Source organism: Somniosus microcephalus, chromosome 4, assembly GCF_052327205.1.
Source record: "Somniosus microcephalus isolate GS21.2 chromosome 4, FLI_Smic_1.0, whole genome shotgun sequence".
NCBI lineage: Eukaryota > Metazoa > Chordata > Chondrichthyes > Squaliformes > Somniosidae > Somniosus > Somniosus microcephalus.
In genome coordinates, this window is record NC_140990.1 from 336,791,983 (window position 1) to 336,811,618 (window position 19,636).

The 19,636-nt window shown below is 47.0% G+C and overlaps 1 protein-coding gene across 1 annotated transcript in view; it reads left to right on the top strand.

The window, feature by feature from the left end:
- Positions 1-19,636, top strand: part of LOC147120701 (high affinity cGMP-specific 3',5'-cyclic phosphodiesterase 9A) — a gene marked incomplete at its 5' end in the record, with an annotated part of 103,251 nt that overhangs the window by 80,511 nt on the left and 3,104 nt on the right. The window contains 4 exon segments of the mRNA XM_085983872.1: positions 1,715-1,817; positions 15,284-15,367; positions 15,370-15,390; positions 18,029-18,175. Coding sequence (XP_085839998.1) covers positions 1,715-1,817; positions 15,284-15,367; positions 15,370-15,390; positions 18,029-18,175 — 355 coding nt within the window.

Here is a 19,636-nt window from a genome sequence, read left to right on the forward strand (position 1 = left end):
CTAAAGGGATCAAGGGATATGGGGAGAAGGCAGGGACAGGGTACTGAATTTGGATGATCAGCCATGATCTCATTGAATGGCGGAGCAGGCTTGAGGGGCCGAATGGCCTACTCCTGCTCCTATCTTCTATGTTTCTATGTTTCTATGGAAGGGGAGGGGCGCTGAAACGCGTCAGAGCTACACAAAGAGGCTGTGTAGCGCTCCAACTCTACTGCGCTTTGCGCCCCCGACACCACCCCGAGAGGAAGTGGAGCGCCCGAGATAGCGCTCCGCTTTGTCGCCGGGGCGGTAAGCTGAATTTAGTCGTCGGGGCAGTACTTTCCTGCCAGGCACTAAATCCCCGGCGATAATTCAGTTACCGCCTCCAAACTGGGCGTAACCAAATTTCGCCCCCTTACATTGGACGATGGTGAAGTACAGGAGGGTAATTAAATCAGGGGGCTCTGATGACATTATAATCGTTTATAATATGGAATCATAGGGGCAAATTTGGGTCTTTTCCTCCCGGGTGTTAAACATCACCAGGGTATAACATAGAAAGGAACATCTGGTGGGGATCGAACACCCTTAACAGAACCGACTGCATCTCAAACATCTCGTCCATGCATACCAGGCTGTATGGTGGCATTTAAATGCCCACAGCAGCAGAGAATAGTGAAGGAAAGCATTGACAGCAAAAAAACCCCCAAAAGGATGACCTTTTAAGAGGCTTGCTTCAACAATTCAGAACCCAGGATTTCCATTGTACCCCATTCCACAGGGCAAGGAACATTCCCTGGGCTATCTGACATAATGCAGCCCCCGCATGCTGATGGTGCAGCCTCATTTTACTCCCTGAAGTTGCTTGTTGGGAAATTGGGCACACTGCAAATTGGGTGTGTGTGTGTGTGGCCATGTGCCCAATTTCTCGCTCCCTGACATGCCCTGCCAGATTCCATGCTGTATGCAGATTCTCAGAAAATGTATCTCCATCGCAGCATTCTATTACATTCTCAAATTGCTCCATCGCATCGTCTGGACATTGATGTGTCTACTATTACTCCCAGGTCCTTTCAAAGCCTATAATTCAGTTCTATTCATTGCATAATTCTGCTCCACATTTTTCATCCTACACTTTACCTTTGTTAGTTTCTATTTGATTTGCAGTGTGGCGGCCCAATTGCATAACTAATCTGGATAGTTTGCTGCATCCTCTCTCTACTGCTTATTGTGCTGTCAACAAATGTGGTTTTCTGAGGCGCTCAGAGTGAATATTGCCCACTGATTGATGCCAGTAATCAGTAACCGTTCCTGAGTAATATCCATGGACAATAGAACAGAGATTACGGAGATGTCGCAAAGCTTAGACTTAATGCTGCACAAAAAACAGCTAAAAATGCCTCCAATTTAGAAAAAAAAACACTATTGGCCAAATCAGGAAATCTGTCTTATAAACCAATAGGGCTTTAACGACAAAAAAAGTAGTCGATACAAATGGTTCGTGACCCCTGTCAGTCTCTATAGAAGTATTTAAATGAGAAACTAACTTTGAACACACTCTGGGGAACCTTGTCTGACCCCAGGACAGATCAGAAAATCACCGGCAGCACACCTGGTACTGGTGGTGGGCAAGGTTCCATGCTGCATTCATGTTGCAAATTACCCCCAACCTACACTGACGAGGAACGAAACTGCTGCAGGTTCTCGAACTGATGCCAGTTTTCTTTTTCTTTAGGTGTGTTCTTGCCACAGATATGGTACGTCACAATGAGATTCTGAACCAGTTCAGATCCATTCTGTCAGTGTTTGACTTTAACAACAAAAACCACAAGGATGTCGTGAGTACCCAATATTTTAGCCGCACTCTTCGGGTCGCTGCTGACAGTCATTCAGTTCCTTCATGTGCCCTAAATTAAAGAGACATTGGGGCTGATGACCCAGTGGCAGGCGCTCACTGCCTGTATTATCAGGGGTGGAAGTCTGAGGTCCGTCTAGTGCCTGCTGCCCTAGCATGATGCAATGTGGACAACCAACAACCGGACCACTGGTAGCCTGTGTAAGGCTCATTCAGGTTCCACATTTAATTTAAATTAAGAGACCTCCTCGTAATGCAACTGAATAGAAAAGCAACAGTTAATCAAAGTGATGGAAACAAAAGAGTGATGTTGAGTCAGTAATTATTTAGTGATGCAACTTTCTCCCTTGTATCCAGGCCTTCATAAATACATAAGAACCCAGAAATTTTAGTACAGGAGGAGACCATTTGACTTTTTTGTTGAATTTAAGCCTTTCTCAGGGAGCTGATTTCACACCATACAATTTTTCCAATTTCAGAGCAAAAGGGGTTGTGAACCTGCACATTTTTTTTTATTCGTTCATGTGGGCGTTGCTGGCAAGGCCAGCATTTATTGCCCATCCCTAATTGCTCTTGAGAAGGTGTATGCAAAGCTCATTAGTCCTTGAAAATATTTAAATTGAGTGGCTATTCCACAATGCAGCTGAAGCACACACTTTCCAGCCACACCATTCATATTTGGAGTGGGCACTGAAGGGAAGGCATCAATGGGCCAGAAATTAGGTTTGGGGGCTTGCCGCGCGTACAAGCCCCCGATGTGCACTCATCCGGCGTGCCGACATCTGAAGCCTGGGCCTGCTTGGAATTCCTGTCACTGGCCCGGTTCAGATGTCGGCGCGATGTGCTTGCCTGATCCAGCGGCGTAGTGTGGTAAACCACTGTCATACCTGTCTGTGTCTGTATGTGTATTCCACTAGGTACAGGTCTGGACATGCCTCGGCTGACTCCTCCCACTATTCCAGGTATATAAGTGACTACCTCCCAGTCCCTTAGTATTCTGGACGGGTCGACCACTCGAGACAAGACCTTCATTCTTTAGTTAATAAAAGCCTGATTGTTACTCGCTCAACTTCAGTCTTTTGAGTAATTGATGGCGCATCACGTAGTTAGTGCGATGTGCCGGCTGGGATCAGGTGAGCACTGTGCAGCCAATCAGGGGAGGGGAAACTTCATTCATGAGTTTGACAGTAAGAGCTGTCAAACTCATGAAAAGTACGGGCGCCCAAAAGGCTAGTTTAACTTTAAATAAAATTTTTAAAAACATCCCAATAATTAAATAAACTATAAATAACTTTAAAAAACTATCTTAAACAATTAATAACATTTTTGAAAAAAATAATTTTTTAATAAATCGGGTCTAAAAATAAACTTACCTTACTGTAAAGTCCTTAAAAACAATGAAGCTGTGGAAAAAATGTAATAATTTTAAATAATAGACCACTTACCTTCAAGAATCCACTCCTTACGCCTCCTTTTTATATGTGTAAAAAGTTCAGGCCCTTGCACACGGGCAAACCTGTCAAAAAGAAGGAAGTTCAACGCGTGCGCGCAGAGTGCTGCGCACACGCGTTGGACCTCTGAAACCCTTGGAGGAAATGCCGGTTTCCCGCGCATGCGCTGTGCATGCTGAAATCCGGCACTTCCAACGGGCCCACGCGTGAGTACACCGTCCGTACTCACGCGTTGGGACCGGAATTACTGGCCCAATAAAACATACTTGTCATCCAAGCCAGTGACCCCTGTCCCCTGTACAACCTTTGACCCCTGGGTGCCTGGCGCCTCCATGTCCAGTGCTGCTCCCCCTACCCTGGAAAATTGTTTCTTCACTGGCTGCTGGCGCCCTAAAATCCGACCCTGGAAGTTCTATTACAAGTGGCACTTGGAATGCCAAAATTATTCATATGAGCTGTCCTTATGTTATCCAGCAAGGTCAACATATTTGTGCAGTCACACACTGTGCATGAACAGCACTGGCAGTAGACTGTATTGTCGGCACCAACTTGAGGTAAAACATTCTACATGCCGATAACTCCTTGCATGAAAACGTTTCTTCTATTCTCCCCCTTCAGGCATCCAGAGCTTATCTTGAAATTATGTTAAGAAAAAATCAAAAACCTTGGAGACTGGTCTCAGAACCAGCACATAGGTGTGATGTTCCTTGAGCTTCCTTATATTCAGGGAGTACCCATGAGATTTCATAGAATCATAGAAAGTTACAGCACGGAAGGAGGCCATTTCGGCCCATCGTGTCCGCGCCGGCCAACAAAGAGCTATCCAGCCTAATCCCACTTCCCAGCTCTCGGTCCGTAGCCCTGCAGGTTAGAGCATCCAAAGTGCACATCCAAGTACTTTTTAAATGTGGTTAGGGTTCCTGCCTCTACCACCCTTTCAGGCAGCGAGTTCCAGACCCCCACCACCCTCTGGGTGAAGAAATTTGGGTCCCTCGACTCCAAAACCATGGGCAGCTTTCTCTGCAGCTTCCTCACCCAATACTCCTTTCTCTAGCTCCCTTATGCTCTGTGAGTCACCCAATAACACAACTTCACTTACACTATCTACTCCTCCTCCTGGGTGTGAAAATATCTGAGCTGCTGAGAGATAAAGCTGATGACAAGACGGAGGAATCCAGTGGATTGGATCGGAAGAGCACGGGGCTGTCACTTGCTTCAAGGACTTTTGTATGGCTTGGTCCTCATCATTCACCTCCTCTTCATTATCATCCTCGTCATAATCACCATTGTCATAGTTCATTAGGAAGAAATATCTTCTCTACTCTTCATCCTCATAATCATTTCCTCGACTTCCTCATCCTCTGCCGAAGAGGAGGGATAAGTTAAGAATGGGTGAGCATGACCCCTTGAAATGAAGGAGACAGTGATGGGTTAGGAAGCTTCTGGCTGTCTGCTGCTTCACAGGGATGCCATGGCTATTGTCTTGGTCTGCAATCTGCACTGCCCCACTGATCTTGCCACCTCTCACAGCTAGAGAGGAGGCGGGGGCAGCTCTGTATTGTCTTGTGTGCCCCCTCTGGTTTGCTGCCTTTCATGGGCATTGTGCACAGGTTTCTCCTGTAACAAGATTGAGTGAATGAAGTTCAGACTAGCATTTGAGGGCTGTCTCCCAGTAATCATGAGATAGATGATGTAATAGGTCTGCTGGTAGCCTGCTGTTGAAGTGGAGGAAGGTGCTGCATGCAAGTAATTCCTGTTAGGGACGTTGACAACACATTTTGTTAGATACAGAGTTAGTGAACCCCTGAACCATAGTGCAGTCTGAAGGTTGACTTGTGCAGCTATTGATTTCAGAGGGTGAATAAAGCGTTGGTGTCCAAGAAAGAAAATGGACGGAGACTGGTCTGTTACATTGCTTGTCCTCGTCTGGCACAGGTGCAGTTATGGAGGTGAGAGAGTTAGCACTCAGTGATACTGTCACTTCCTTCTCCATGGCATTTGATACAGTTTTTTTCAGGTTTCTTCCGTAGACACTCAGCAGCCTTTCTCTCCTTCACTGTATTTCACCCAGGAGTGTCTTGTAAAGTCTGTAGGTATTATGGCGAATTAATACACAGACTACAAGAGTAACTTTAACAGGACTTTACTATTCGAAGGTCAGGGCGAATCTGCCCAATAAATCCTGACACAGCACTTATATACCGGTGTGGTCACCGTCGGTATTACAGTATACAGCAGCCAAGATAAAGTAGTGCCACACCTAAAATAGTTCTCTTAAAGGTGGACGGTTACATACAATAGTTCTCTTAAAGGTAGAACAGTTACATACACTACAATCCTCCCTTTTTAGCTTACAACATACTTATTCCCCATTAACATAACATCATAACATATATACAACTTATGCAAAACAGTTCACAGATTCAGTCTCTCTGGAGGCTTCCTGACTCTGTCCGGATAACGCCTCGGTGGTGTAGTAGTTTTCGGCGGGGTAGTAGGTTCTTCTGGCAAGGTCGATTCGGCTTGAAGGACAGTGTCAGGTTCATCTGATTCCAGTATTACCAGATCGGAGGTAGGTGCTCTGGGTATCTCTGCTTCAACATTAGCCGTGTAAGGTTGTGGAGTAGGTTGGTCCTTTGTGGATGACCCTATGATCTGGTCAATATGGCGCCTTATTATGCTGTCACCAATGTCCACGGTATACATCAGCGGCCCTAGCCTTTTCCCAATAGTTCCAGGCTGCCATTTCTCGGTACGGTAGTCCCGGGCCAAAACTTGTTGACCTATCTGAAAGGATCTAGTTGGCCTTTCATTCATGCCCTGAAATTGCCGGTTCTCTACGTCCCTTCTGACGTTTGGCTTAATCAAATCCAGCCGGCATCTTAGTCTTCTATTGAAAAACATCATGGCGGGAGTTTGGTTTGTGACCGCACGTGTTGCATTCCTGTACGCCAACAAGAAGTTATCTACCTTATGTTGTAGGTTGATGTCTTCATTACCCATGGCCTTTATGGCCTTCTTGAAGGTCTGGACAAACCTTTCAGCTAATCCATTGGTGGCGGGATGGTATGGGGCTGACGTGTAGTGCTTGACCCCATTCCTTTTTAAGAACTTCCTGAATTCTTCGGACACAAATTGCGGTCCATTATCAGAACAGATCTGTTCCGGCAGCCCATTCCTGGCAAATATGGTCCTTAATACTGTGATGGTTTTTTCCGTGGTGGTGGAGGACATCTATATTACCTCCGGCCACTTGGAGTGTGCATCCACCGCGATTAGAAACATTGAGTCCATAAATGGACCAGCAAAGTCGACGTGTACCCTTTGCCAAGGAGATGAGGGCCACTCCCATGGATGCAGAGGAGCTTGTGGTGGCGCGTTTTGGACCTTCTGGCATCCTAGACAGCTCTTGGTTATTTCTTCGATGTCTCCATCAATACCTGGCCACCACACAAACGCTCTTGCTAGGTTCTTCATTTTCACTCCACCCAGATGCCCCTCGTGAAGCTCCTTTAGCACCTTATGCTGAAGTTTGGGTGGAATCATCACTCTAGATCCACACATCAAGGTTCCTCGGCACACTGACAGCTGTTCTTTTCTTTGCGAAAATGCGGGCAGCGTTGGTTCGCCATGTGCTGGCCATCCCTCCACTGTTAAATCGTAGACTCGTGAGAGAGTCGGATCATTTCTTGTTTCATTTTCGATCATCGAATTTGTTACTGGTAGACATTCCACTATGGATGAGTGGAACATCTCTACCGGGTCCACTGTAGCCGCCTCTTCTACTACTGGCAACGGTAGGCGCGATAACCCATCAGCATTTCCATGCTGTTTGGACCTTTTGTATTCGATGTCATATTGGTGTGCCCCAAGTAACACGGACCACCTCTGTAGCCTTTGCGCTGTCATAGTGGAAACGGCCTTGTTAGGGTTGAATATGGACACCAATGGCTGGTGGTCTGTCAGTAATGTGAACTTCTTGCCCTGCAGGTAATGATTGAATTTCTTTACTCCCCACACAAGGCTGAGGGCCTCCCTATCTATCTGAGCATAATTTCGCTCAGCGGAGGTCAATGCTCGGGACGCAAATGCGACTGGCCTTTCCGAGCCATTTGGTAACTTGTGTGAAAGTACTGCTCCAATTCCATAAGGGGAAGCATCACAAGCTAGACGAAGAGGTAACGTTGGGTTGAAATGAGCCAACACTTCCTCAGAGGTAATCAACGCCTTGCTTCTGCGAAAGGCCTTCTTACAGTCCTCGCTCCACTTCCATGGTACTTCTTTCCGCAACAGAGCATTCAGCGGATGCAGCACCGTGGATAGATTTGGCAGAAACTTGTGGTAATAATTAATCAACCCCAGAAACGATCTCAACTGTGATACATTTTCCGGAGCGGGGGCCTTCACGACAGCTTCTATCTTGTCAGGTGACTTGTGCAGCCCCTCTTGGTCAATGACATGACCGCAGTACGAGATCCGTTTCTGGAAGAACTCACATTTCTGGCGATTAACTCGAAGGCCATATTCCTTCAACCTGGTGAGCACCAGTTTCAAATTTGTGAGGTGTTCCTCCTCGTCTTCTCCCGTAATCAGGATATCGTCCAAGTAACACTGCGTGCTTGGAATACCCTGTAAGACCTGCTCCATGGCCCTCTGCCAAATTGCTGGAGCCGAAGCTACTCCAAAAACCAGTCTATTATAACGATACAAGCCTCTGTGCGTGTTGATTGTGAGATACTGGCGCGACTCTTCCTCGACTTCCATTTGTAAGTATGCTTGTGCCAGGTCTATCTTGGTGAAGTGTTTCCCGCCAGACAATGAAGCAAAGATATCCTCAATCCGCGGAAGCGGGTATTGTACCGTGTGAAGCACCGGATTAACTGTGATCTTGAAGTCTCCGCAGATGCGGACCTTTCCCGGTCCCCCTGGCTTGTTACTTGATGAAGACTTCATGACGGGAACAATGGGCGTGGCCCACTCACTCCAGTCCACCTTAGACAGTACCCCTGAACGTTCAAGCTCTTCCAGTTCTGCCTCCACAGCAGGTCGTATCGCATAAGGTACCGATCTGGCTTTGAAAAATTTTGGGCTTGCATGTTCTGCAATCTTGATTTTTGCTTTAATTCCTCTCAGTGTTCCCAGTCTTTGCTGGAATACCTCTTTAGCTTTGTCCAATATTCTGGACAACCGTTCAGGTTTGACATCTTCCTTTCTACCGTCATTGTGTTTAGTGAATGCCAGTTTATCTTTATTTTCCTGATCCACTCCCGTCCCAGAAGTGGTGGACCTCCCTTGGGCAGCACATACATGTCCATCCCTTGGTGATCTTTGTCCTTGTATCTCACCTTGACTTTTATCTTTCCGATGGGGTATACTTTGTGCCCCGTGTATGTCTGCAATACTATCTCCGTATCCCGTAGGGGAATATGTTTGAATAACTTTTTGTAATCTTGCTTATTCATGACCGTCAACGCCGATCCGGTGTCCACTTCCATCTTCACTTGGACTTTTGCAATCTGTAGTGTGACCCAGATAGTTTGTCGGTCAGCTTCTTTACTCACATTGTGAATCCTCAGACTACCCAGTTCCTTGCTGTTGGAGTCTGAGTCCGAATTCTGTTCATCTGGACTCTTCCCAGTCACCTTATGTACCTTTCTGTACTTCTTCTGCGGTGACTTATTATTGCTGGTCTTCTTTCCTGACCGGCATACCTTAGCAATGTGACCAAGCTTGCCACATTTTCTACATTCCTGGTTTTTAAACCAGCATTGGTTCTGGTCGTGTGTTGTCTTCCCACAACGATAACATTTCGTTGTACCCGAAGTCATTTGATCCACACTGAGTACCGCTGTCTTCCGCTGCATTTCCGCCGTGCCTCTCGCTGCGGCTTCGTGCGATGCTGCAATAAGGACAGCCTTATCAAGTGTAAGATCGTTCTCTTCGAGCAGTCGTTTTTGTGTTCCTTCCTTCGACATCCCGCACACGAACTTGTCTCTCAGTGCCTCTGTCAGATTTACCCCAAACTGACAGTATTTTGCTAGCCTACGCAGTTCAACCAGGTACTCCGCGTTGCTTTCCTCTTTTCGTTGCGTTCTCACGTAAAATTTAGATCGTTCCGCTAACATCAGTGGTGCGGGGTTAAAATGTTCCTTCAGGACAGCGACAATATTAGCGAAAGACTGATCCGCCGGTTTAGTTGGTGATAGAAGATGCTTCAATAACCCGTATGTCTTCGCACCCATTGAGTTTAGTAAGGTTAGAGCTTTGTCATAATTTGCTATCTTATTGACCTTACAATATATCTCGATGCGTTCTACATACGTGGCCCAATCTTCCACATCGGAATCGAAACCGTTGATGTTACTACGCTTAGGCATCTTCACACTCTTCCTGAGAAACAACAACGAAATATTTCTTTAACTTTTTTTTTCAAAATGGCGGTTTCCCGCGCTTGTCTTCTTTCCCCGCCCACTTTCAAAATGGCGGTTTCCCGCTTCTGTCTTCTTCCCCGCCTACTGGCGGCTTCCCGTGTTTCTTCCCCTGGCGGGAGGGGTAAGCTTTTCCCTCGGGCGACGACCGCTGGCTTTCGGGGTTCGCAGCCTGCGCGTCGGCTTCAGTGCGTTCCTTGTTCCCTTTTCTCGGCAGGGCAACCGGCGCTGGGTACAACCTGTTGACGGCGAACAGTTTCAGCCGCTGGGCTGGATCTCGCTCAGTCTCCCTCGCTCGGGCTCTGTCTCTCCCGCTCGCTCGGGCTCTGTCTCTCCCTCAGCGGCTTCCAATCGCGCCTCCCAGCCCTCTCGCAGTCTGGTGCTTTCCTCCCCGGCTGCGGCTGAGTTCTCCGCGATTTATTTATTTTTATATCTTCCCGCGCCTTACGATCCCGGTCGCAGCGCTTCGTGGCCTCGGTCGCTGCCCGGCCTTTTTCACTCCAATCGCACCTCCCAGCCCTCTCGCAGTCCGGTGCTTTCCTCCCCGGCTGCGGCTGAGTTCACCGCGGTTTATTTATTTTTATATCTTCCCGCGCCTTACGATCCCGGTCGCAGCGCCTCGTGGCCTCGGTAGCTGCCCGGCCTTTTTCGCCGGTCGCGGTCTAGCTGTCTCACGACGCCGTTGCGTCTCCCAGCCCGCTTGTACCGCGGCTTCCGTGCTCCACGCTGCCCCAGTCTCAGCGCCTCTGGGCCCGACTTCTGTCCGGCTCCTTTCCCCCGACCGTGGTCGAGTTCACCGCCCTTATCCTCCGTTTATTTTTTATTTTTATTTTCCCTTTACTCACAGTCACCGTGGCCGACTTGCTTCTCGTGCTGATCGGCTCACTCACCACCGTGGCAGAAGGGACAATCAGTGCCTGTTGCTGATGGAAGGCTTCGTGTCTGAATTCTTCCTTCTTCCTTGCTCTGCAGACTCGAGTTTTCTCTCAGCAGAACGACGAGGGCGGGTGCCTCTTCTCGACGCTCGTTAAATGCTTCGGAAGTATTGTTGCCGCAGGGTAAGATCGAACTCGTCGCCACTGTAAAGTCTGTAGGTATTATGGCGAATTAATACACAGACTACAAGAGTAACTTTAACAGGACTTTACTATTCGAAGGTCAGGGCGAATCTGCCCAATAAATCCTGACACAGCACTTATATACCGGTGTGGTCACCGTCGGTATTACAGTATACAGCAGCCAAGATAAAGTAGTGCCACACCTAAAATAGTTCTCTTAAAGGTGGACGGTTACATACAATAGTTCTCTTAAAGGTAGAACAGTTACATACACTACATGTCTGAGGGTTGTTCTCTTCTTCTCTGCCTCCTTCCAATTCCCTGCTCCCTTCTTTGCATGCCTCTTCCTGTAACCTCCACTTGAAGACGTTCTTTAAAATCACACATGAGCCATCTATTACAGCTACGTACCAATCAACCAAGGTTTGCAAAAGCTTCACTACTTACCTGCTGCACCCCCATCCCGCTGTTGAAATATTCAGCCTATTTAAGGCTGCACCTGAAATTTCCAACTACCCTTTCCCCTCTCCTCCAGTGAAGTACTCTTCTGTTACATGCAAGTTGTGTTCAGCCAATGCCAGCGGGTATGCAAAAGATCTGACCCCCCCGCTTAATATGGCGGAGTTGGCGCTCAAGCTGATTGACGGGCAGATGTCTTGCCCTTGCAGTGCGCTGTCGGGGCAAATGGCCCATGGGATCTTGGGGCCAATGAATTGAATTGGCATGGATTTAAAATGCATCTTCTAGGAGTCAGATCACTTATGCTCTGCTTTGTGGGGAGCAAAGCTTCTAAATTCTGATCTAGCTTGAACCCTGTTAAAATGTCCCACTCATGCATCATAGTCTATGTTAAATACGTTTTTTTTAACATCTGTTCCCAAGATATGGGTGATGTTGACAAGGCTGCATTTATTGCTTATCTCCAGTTGCCCCCAATCAGTACTGGCCTTCTATCTACCTATCCATCTCTCTCATCGTGTCCCCTCTCTACTTGCTTTGCTCTAAAGAAAAATCAGTTAAGTTACAAGAGCCTCTCTTCATAACTTAGAGCCAAAAATCTTGGAGTTATTCTAGTTGCTTCAATGCATCAATGTCCATTTGAAGGTAGGGCACTCAGGCATTCATGAACTATTCCAAATATAACTTCACAATGAGCTTTACAACGACACAATAATATGTTTCAGTTCCTATCGAGGATGTATCCTAAAACTTGATTAACCTTCTTGGCAACACCTTCACATTTGCATTATCTTTAATTTATCAACTTTAAATCCATCTACCATTCCCTAAATAGCTGATGAGTTCTTACATATTTACTGAATAAAATATTGCCACAGAAAAGGTAATGTGCTGCAAAAAAGACTACTTAATGTCTGTTTTCTTTTCACATACTTTCTCAACTTCTGTATTATGCATGTGTGTGGCAGGTAGAAAGAGGCAAAGGGCGACTTTGGCAATAGTGTAAAACGGGGCAATGTCGATTCAGCCGTCCGTTATATATATCTCCCAATTTTCATTTTTATTGACTTCAATGGAAATAAAAATCAGGAGTGATGTATAACGTGTGGCTGATGCCCATTTTACACTATCACCCAAAGTCAAACTACCCCAAACAGTGTGTGGGGGTTGCGGGGGAAGATAAAGATGGAAGGATGAAAGACAGAGACTCACTCTTAGTTACGCAGGGTAACTAAGAGAGAGATGAGAAGGTTTGGAGATGTAGAGCAAGATACGACTGATTTAAGGTAGCTGTTTATTTCTAGTTATTTCACAGATAATTTTACATGATTCTTATATAGGGGGTGATTCCAAGATGCAAGGACCCCAGGCTGGAGAATCGAGGTTACAATATTGTACCTGACTCACCCATTTCTTTAATGTTCTTTTCAATCTCTTCAGTCCGGACATGCACTCTTTCTCTGCACAGTGTTTTGGGATATGGATGTTGTCAGCTCCTATTATCAAGCTTGTATTCTTTTCTGTTTAGTATAATCAATAAAGGCCAATTTATTATAAACTAGCTGGAGTGCCCGGCGGTGCCGAGGGTTTTTTGAGGGGGCATGTTGTTATGAAAAGTAGAAATAATTTTTATATATATATAAATGAGTTTGTCTGTCTTGTCTGTATGGGAAGGAGAGAGAGAGGGGGGAAAGAGAGAGGGGGAAGGAAGAGAGAAAGAGGGAAGGAGAGAGAGAGAGGGGGAAGGAGAGAGAGAGCGGGAAGGAGAGAGAGAGGAAGGAAGAGAGAGAGAGGGGAAGGAGAGAGAGAGAGAGGGGGAAGAGAGAGAGAGAGAGGGAAGGAGAGAGAGAGGAAAGGAGACAGAGAGAGAGGGAAGGAGAGAGAGGGAAGGAGAGAGAGAGGGAAGGAGAGAGAGGGAAGGAGAGAGAGAGAGAGGGAAGGAGAGAGGGGAGGAGAGAGAGAGGGAAGGTGAGAGAGAGAGGGAAGGAGAGAGAGAGGGAAGGAGAGAGAGAGAGAGAGGGAAGGAGAGAGAGAGAGAGAGGAAGGGGAGGAGAGAGAGAGAGAGGGAAGGAAGGGGAGAGAGAGAGAGGGAAGGAGGGAGAGAGAGAGGGAAGGAGAGAGAGAGAGAGGAGGAGAGAGAGGGAAGGAGAGAGACAGACAGAGAGAGAGAGAGGGAAGGAGAGAGTGAGAGAGGGAAGGAGAGAGAGAGAGAGAGGGAAGGAGAGAGGAGGGAGGGAAGGAGAGAGTGAGGGAAGGAGATAGAGAAGAGAGGAAGACACCCCCCGGGGAAGGGGCTGGACTCAGAGGCCCGGCGGGTGAAGAAGGGCGGCCACCATTTTGTGAGGTCGGCGGGGAAGTTTCAATTGCGGCGCCGAAGGAAGGAAGAATGCGAGCTCTCCCTCCCTCTCACCACCCCTTCACTCTTTCCCTCCCTCACCCTCTCTCCTCCCTCCCTGCCGCTCTCTCTCTCCCCTCTCTCTCGTCCCCCCCCTCTCTCTCCCTGCCCCTCTCTCTCCCTCCCTCGCCCATCTCTCTCTCCCGCTCTCTCTCCCCTGCCCCTCGCTCTCCTCCCCTCTCCTCCCTCGCCCTCTCTCGTCTCCCTCTCCCTCCCTCTCTCTCTCCCCTGCCCCTCTCTCTCCGTGCCCCTCTCTCTCTCCCTCTCTTCCCGCTCTCTCTCTCTCCCCCTCCTTCCCCGCTCTCTCTCTCTCCCCCTCCCTCCCCCGCTCCCTCCCTCTTCCCTCCCTCCCCGCTCTCTCGCCCTCCCTCTCTCTCCCTCTCTCTCCCTCTCCCCCTCTCCTCTCTTTCCGACTCAGCTCAGTACCAGAACGGAGTATATCCGACACCGGGAGGCCGGGGTGCCCATCGCTCAGAAGCGAGCCCGGGGGTTCCTCATGTTTAACCAGGCGGGGCCTTTGGACCCGGTTGGCCCGGGCGGCAGCGGAAGGCCTTTCGCTCCGGATTCCCATGTCCGATTTAGGTCGGGGATGGCTCGTTGGAAAGCCCCAGTTTTCCCGGTCCCCGCACTAATGGCGAGAGAGAGAGAGAGAGGGAAGAGGAGAGAGAGAGAGAGAGGGAAGAGGAGAGAGAGAGAGAGAGAGAGGGGGGAAGGAGAGAGAGAGAGAGGGGGGGGAAGGACTTAGAGGCAGGCCGCGGTGACCATGCGCGGTCTAGCGCTTCAGGGCCCGGCCGGGCTCTCGGGGCCGCGACTCACCTCAGCTGAGCTCCCGCTTCGGGAGAGAGAGAGAGGGAGAGAGAGAGAGAGAGAGAGAGAGGGGGGGGGGAAGGAGAGAGAGAGAGAAATTCCTGAATCAATACTAATGAATCAACAATTTCCTCACCTCCATTACCATTCTTTTAGCTTTAGGCCTGGCTGGTCTTTAATGGCCGCCACACACCTCAGCTCAGCTCCGCTCGGCAGTTTGAAGGATTAGGCCCCGCCCAAAAACGGCATGAAATGCCCCCCAATTGGTCAACCATCACGTCACTCAATGCTAATGAGCGGTAGGATTGGTCAACCGCTAATGAGCAGATTTTGAACTTTTTTTTGTATACTGTCTGAACAATTTTTGTCTGACCAAGAAGTAAATATGCCTATTGAGACTCCCCTAATCATAAGCTTTCTTTTGATATAACATATGTGTAGTTACGCTCTAACTTTTGAGTGATGCCCCGGGACAGACAGACAGACAGACAGACAGACGCCACGATCCGTTTATATATATAGATGATTACAAAGAAAATAAATTGAAACTGTTGCACGCATGCAAAATTAAAATGATAGATTCTTTGATGGTTTGAATGTTTCAGATTTTTAAGACAACAGACTATGAATGACGTACAGAATTATATATGCATATATCTGCATGCTCATTTGCATATACCTGGAATATATTTGTAAAAAAAAATGTAGTGCATGTGTATATGGAGAATTTATTTTTAAGAGTCTCACAACTGTGACTGAATATCCCCAGTTAGATGAAATATCCTCAAGATTGCCACCTCAACATTTTAGACAAAGTCAATTCAGACTCCTTCATTACTGTTTCTTTACAGCTTACAATGATTATAATAAAAGTCAGCGACATTTCCAATGAAGCACGGCCCATGGATGTAGCTGAGCCATGGCTGGATTGCTTATCTTGCAGGAGTTTTTCAACCAGGTACCCTGAAATATTAAACACAATGGAAACATTTTGATTAGAGATGTTAATGCTGATACATTTCAATGGAAATGGAGTGACGGAATGGATACTGAGTTTTCCAGGACACCATTTTGGAACATTTGTAGGATATTCAGGATACTCTTTGTGATGAAATAACTCTGTGTTCTGGATTGTCTGTTGTTGTACTTGTTAATGTCTGGAATGTTTTACAGGTGTAACCACTAATGTTCCTCCCTAGCTCCGCCTTTATGGATCCTCCTGATTGGTGTGAGTCTTATTATAAGAGCTGGGTTTTACTCATAAGGGCTGGGTCGGTGATGAATGATGGTTGCCCTGTGTTAACTTGCTGCCATGATTCTTACTTAATAAAAGCCTTTAGTTTAAGTTTATAACCTCATGGATTCAGGCAGTTATTTGGCACATCACTCTTTCCCAAAGATTAATGGATACTAATAATTCCATAAGGTCTATTTTCCCCGCTATTCGGTTGCAAGAAATATTCTAGTTCCATAGCTAGTGAAAGAGCAGAAGACGTCTCCGAGGATTCTACCTTCCTCAGGGCAGCAGCAGCAGCTAGCTCTCTGCTCAGTCCCCTCAAATGCCTTTACAGGTGAAAGAAGGTCAGCAGACCAAGAATGTCGAGGCTCTAGGCCTAAAGAAGCAGTCTATTCTGGGTCCATCCCAGGACATGGGGCCTTCACCGTCCTAAGAGGCTGATAAGTCATATTGAGCAGCTGTCCATAGCTCAGACCCCAGGCCCTAGAGTGGCATTTGGAAGATGTGTTAGGATAGGAATGAGGAAAAATCATAATGTTACAAGGGTAGTTGCTCACTAATGCCTCTAATTGACTTTTCAATTCTAAAGTTCCAGAGCCCTTAAGCAATTGTTGTCAGGAATATTGTCGGAAACTCCATAATGATGTTCATGACTTTTCTGTTGAAAATATAAAGTTGCACTGGAACCGAAAAAAGACGTTTGTGGACTTGGGACCCTCAAGGGACTTCTACTTTTAATAATGAATGGAGTGGTTCTGAAGGAGTTGTATATTTAAATTATGTGGTGCATACTGGTTACTCAGGTGTTGTATAGCTATAATATAAACTGAAAGTCTCTTTGATAAGTTTGTCTCACAGCACGACCTAGCCCCAATGCATAAAGCTTTCTTAATATTGTAGATGTTACAGAAATTTTGAAGTGTTTTGAACCCTTTGCTTTAATGTATTTCAGCAGCTTTTAAAGCTGTAACCCCCCTCCCCCGCTACCTTTGATGCAAATATATGTTCAGATTTGTCCTTGATTGGAGTGGAAATGTAGATTTCTTTATTTATGGAAAAAAGACTACAATGTTGGATGCCCATTTGCTGTGTTTTGGATCCCAGTTAAGTGCAATATCATGGTAATCCCTTGAAGCATTTAGTAGAATGAGAGAGATGGCTGTGAGAGCATTGTGATTATTGTTCCTATAACTGTTCATCCTAACCTTTCCCTTGCTTAGCTGATGTTCAGGTAAATAGTTTCTCTCACTCTATATATTATTATCATACTCAGGAGAGCAGAATGACTTACGATTTTGTGACTTTGGAGGATAGAAGTTTACTACTAAATTTAATGGATAAATATCTAGCCAACTGACCATCAATGAAAATAAGAGCCCCCAATTTAAACCTAACCCAGGCCTGGTGGGAATGGGGCAGGTTCGGGCTAGACGCATTGTTTTACGCCTCATCTGATTTTACTCTCTGTTGTAATGTATCCGAGCTGATCCCGTCCTATTTCCCACTGGTGGGTTGGGTTAAAATCAGGTCATTCTGTCTTTATTGTTAGCGTCTGATTGCCAAGAAACACGGTGGCATAGTGGTTAGCACTGTTGCCTCACAGCGCCAGGGACCCGGGTTCAAATCCGGCCTCGGGCAACTGTCTGTGTGGAGTTTGCACATTCTCCCCGTGTTTGCGTGGGTTTCCTCCGGGTGCTCCGGTTCCTCCCACAGTCCAAAGATGTGGCGGGTTAGGGATGATTGGCTATGATAAATTGACCCTTAGTGTTAGGGGGATTAAATACGTGGGGGTTACGGGGATAGGGTGGGATATGTGTTGGTGTAGGGGTTACGGGGATCGGGTGGGATATGTGTCGGTGCAGCCTCGATGGGCCGAAATGGCCTCTATCTGCACTGTGGGGTTTCTGTGATTTTTTCTGTGATTGCCAAGAAAATCAGAACTAGACAAGAGTTCCCACTGGGTCTACCAATGGCCGCTCTTTCCATGCCCACCATATGCAAATAATAGCAGAGGCACGGAGTCTTGGCCCATGGTGACTTTCCCTCTTGTCTGATCGTGTTACCGCCACTTCTCTGAACCGCTATGGCAAAGGTAGTAGTAGCCCCCCAGTAAGTAATGGTAACAGCCCTGATGAAGGGAAAGGATCTTGAAAACTGCCTCTGTCCCTCAGTCTGGCCCCCAGTGACTTACCTATATAGGCCTTGGTCTCTGTCGAGGTCTACAAGGTTGCAGCTTCTTTTATCAGGCTTCTTTTAGAGAGATACAACCCCAAATCAATTTATTATCGTGAGGATGTGTAGTGCTCACTAGCAATTCTGCATTCTGATCATATGCATATGTTCAATTTTTTGTCGTAAGAGTGACATGGAGAAACTAGAAGGACTACCAGTATCTCCATTCATGGACAGGGACAAGGTAACAAAGCCATCGTCCCAAACAGGTTTCATCCGCTTTGTGCTGCTCCCATTGTTTATCGAACTCGCAAACCTTTTCCCCAATTTGGAGGTGAGTCATTAATCTTTCATAGCATGAATTGTAATGTCATGTGACTTGTCCAAAGGCACTTTCTTTTAGTGATGGTGGACTGCATGTTCCACCTATTGGTTATACACTGAGGAAAAAGAAAAAAAGACTTGCATTCATATAGCGCCTTTCACGACTTCAAAACATCCCAAAGTGCTCTACAGCCAATTAAGTATTTTTGAAGTGTAGTCACTGTTGTAATGTAGGAAACGCGGCAGCCAATTTGCGCACAGCAAGCTCCCACAAACAGCAATGTGATAATGACCAGATAATCTGTTTTAGTGATGTTGATTGAGGGATAAATATTGGGCAGGAGACTGGGGATAACTCCCCTGCTCTTCTTCTTGGTGCCATGGGGTCTTTTATGCCCACCTGAGAGAGCAGACGGGGCCTTGTTTAATGCCTCATCCGAAAGACGGCACCTCCGACAGTGCAGCACTCCCTCAGTACTGCACTGGAGTGTCAGCCTAGATTTTTGTGCTCAAGTCTCTGGAGTGGAACCCACAACGTCTTGACTCAGAGGCGAGAGTGCTACTAACTGAGCCATGGCTGACACCTCAGGGGCTGGATGCGATGGCCGGGAAATTGCAATGGAGAGGAAAGTTCCACAGGGTTAATAACTGTAACACGTACAGTGGAAATCCAGCTTATGCTTTAAGTATTGAGTTACCTGCAAAACCTCTAATGATAAATTGTAATATAATCATATATTTAGATGATTTGGTATCCAGTACTTGGTGCTTCCCTCTTGGAGACTGAAGACTCCTCTTCAATCACATCAAAAATGGGGTGGAGACACGATGAATAATGGAAAATTTGGGTGGTGTGGCCTACAGCTGCATCAGCGCATGACCTGCATTTCCCTTTCCCCACTCCCACTGGGTCTACAATGGCCGCTCTTTCCACGCCCACCATATCCAAATAGTGGCAGGGGCATGGGGTCTAGAACCATGGTGAATTTCCCTCCTGTCTGAACCGCTATGGTAAAGGTAGTAGTAGCCCCCCAGTAAGTGATGGTAGCAGCCCTGAGACGTTTGGTGGAGGGAGAGGATCCTGTAGCAGCCTTTCCCCCTCCATTCTGGGCCTCCAGTGACTTACCTAAATCGGTCTTGGTCTCTGCTGAGGCCTTGAAGTTTGCAGCTCCTGCTGTCTTCGGGGCGCTTCTACTCCTTTAAAATAATTCCGACATCTTATGGCACTGTTGCCGTGGTCCCACTGGTATTTCTGTTGGGGTTGATAGCAGTTCCCTCCCTGGAAGCTCGCCATGCTTTGGAAATGATCTCAGATGCAAAGAAATGGGTTGGGGTTGGAGCAGAGTCGGGGTGGAAGCCCCACCACACCCTGCCACTGCTCCATTCTTTAAAGGAAAATCCACTGGTGTTACTGGGTTATGCACCAAATGACTACTCCCCCTGGTTAGAGGATGCTCAATGTATAACTAGA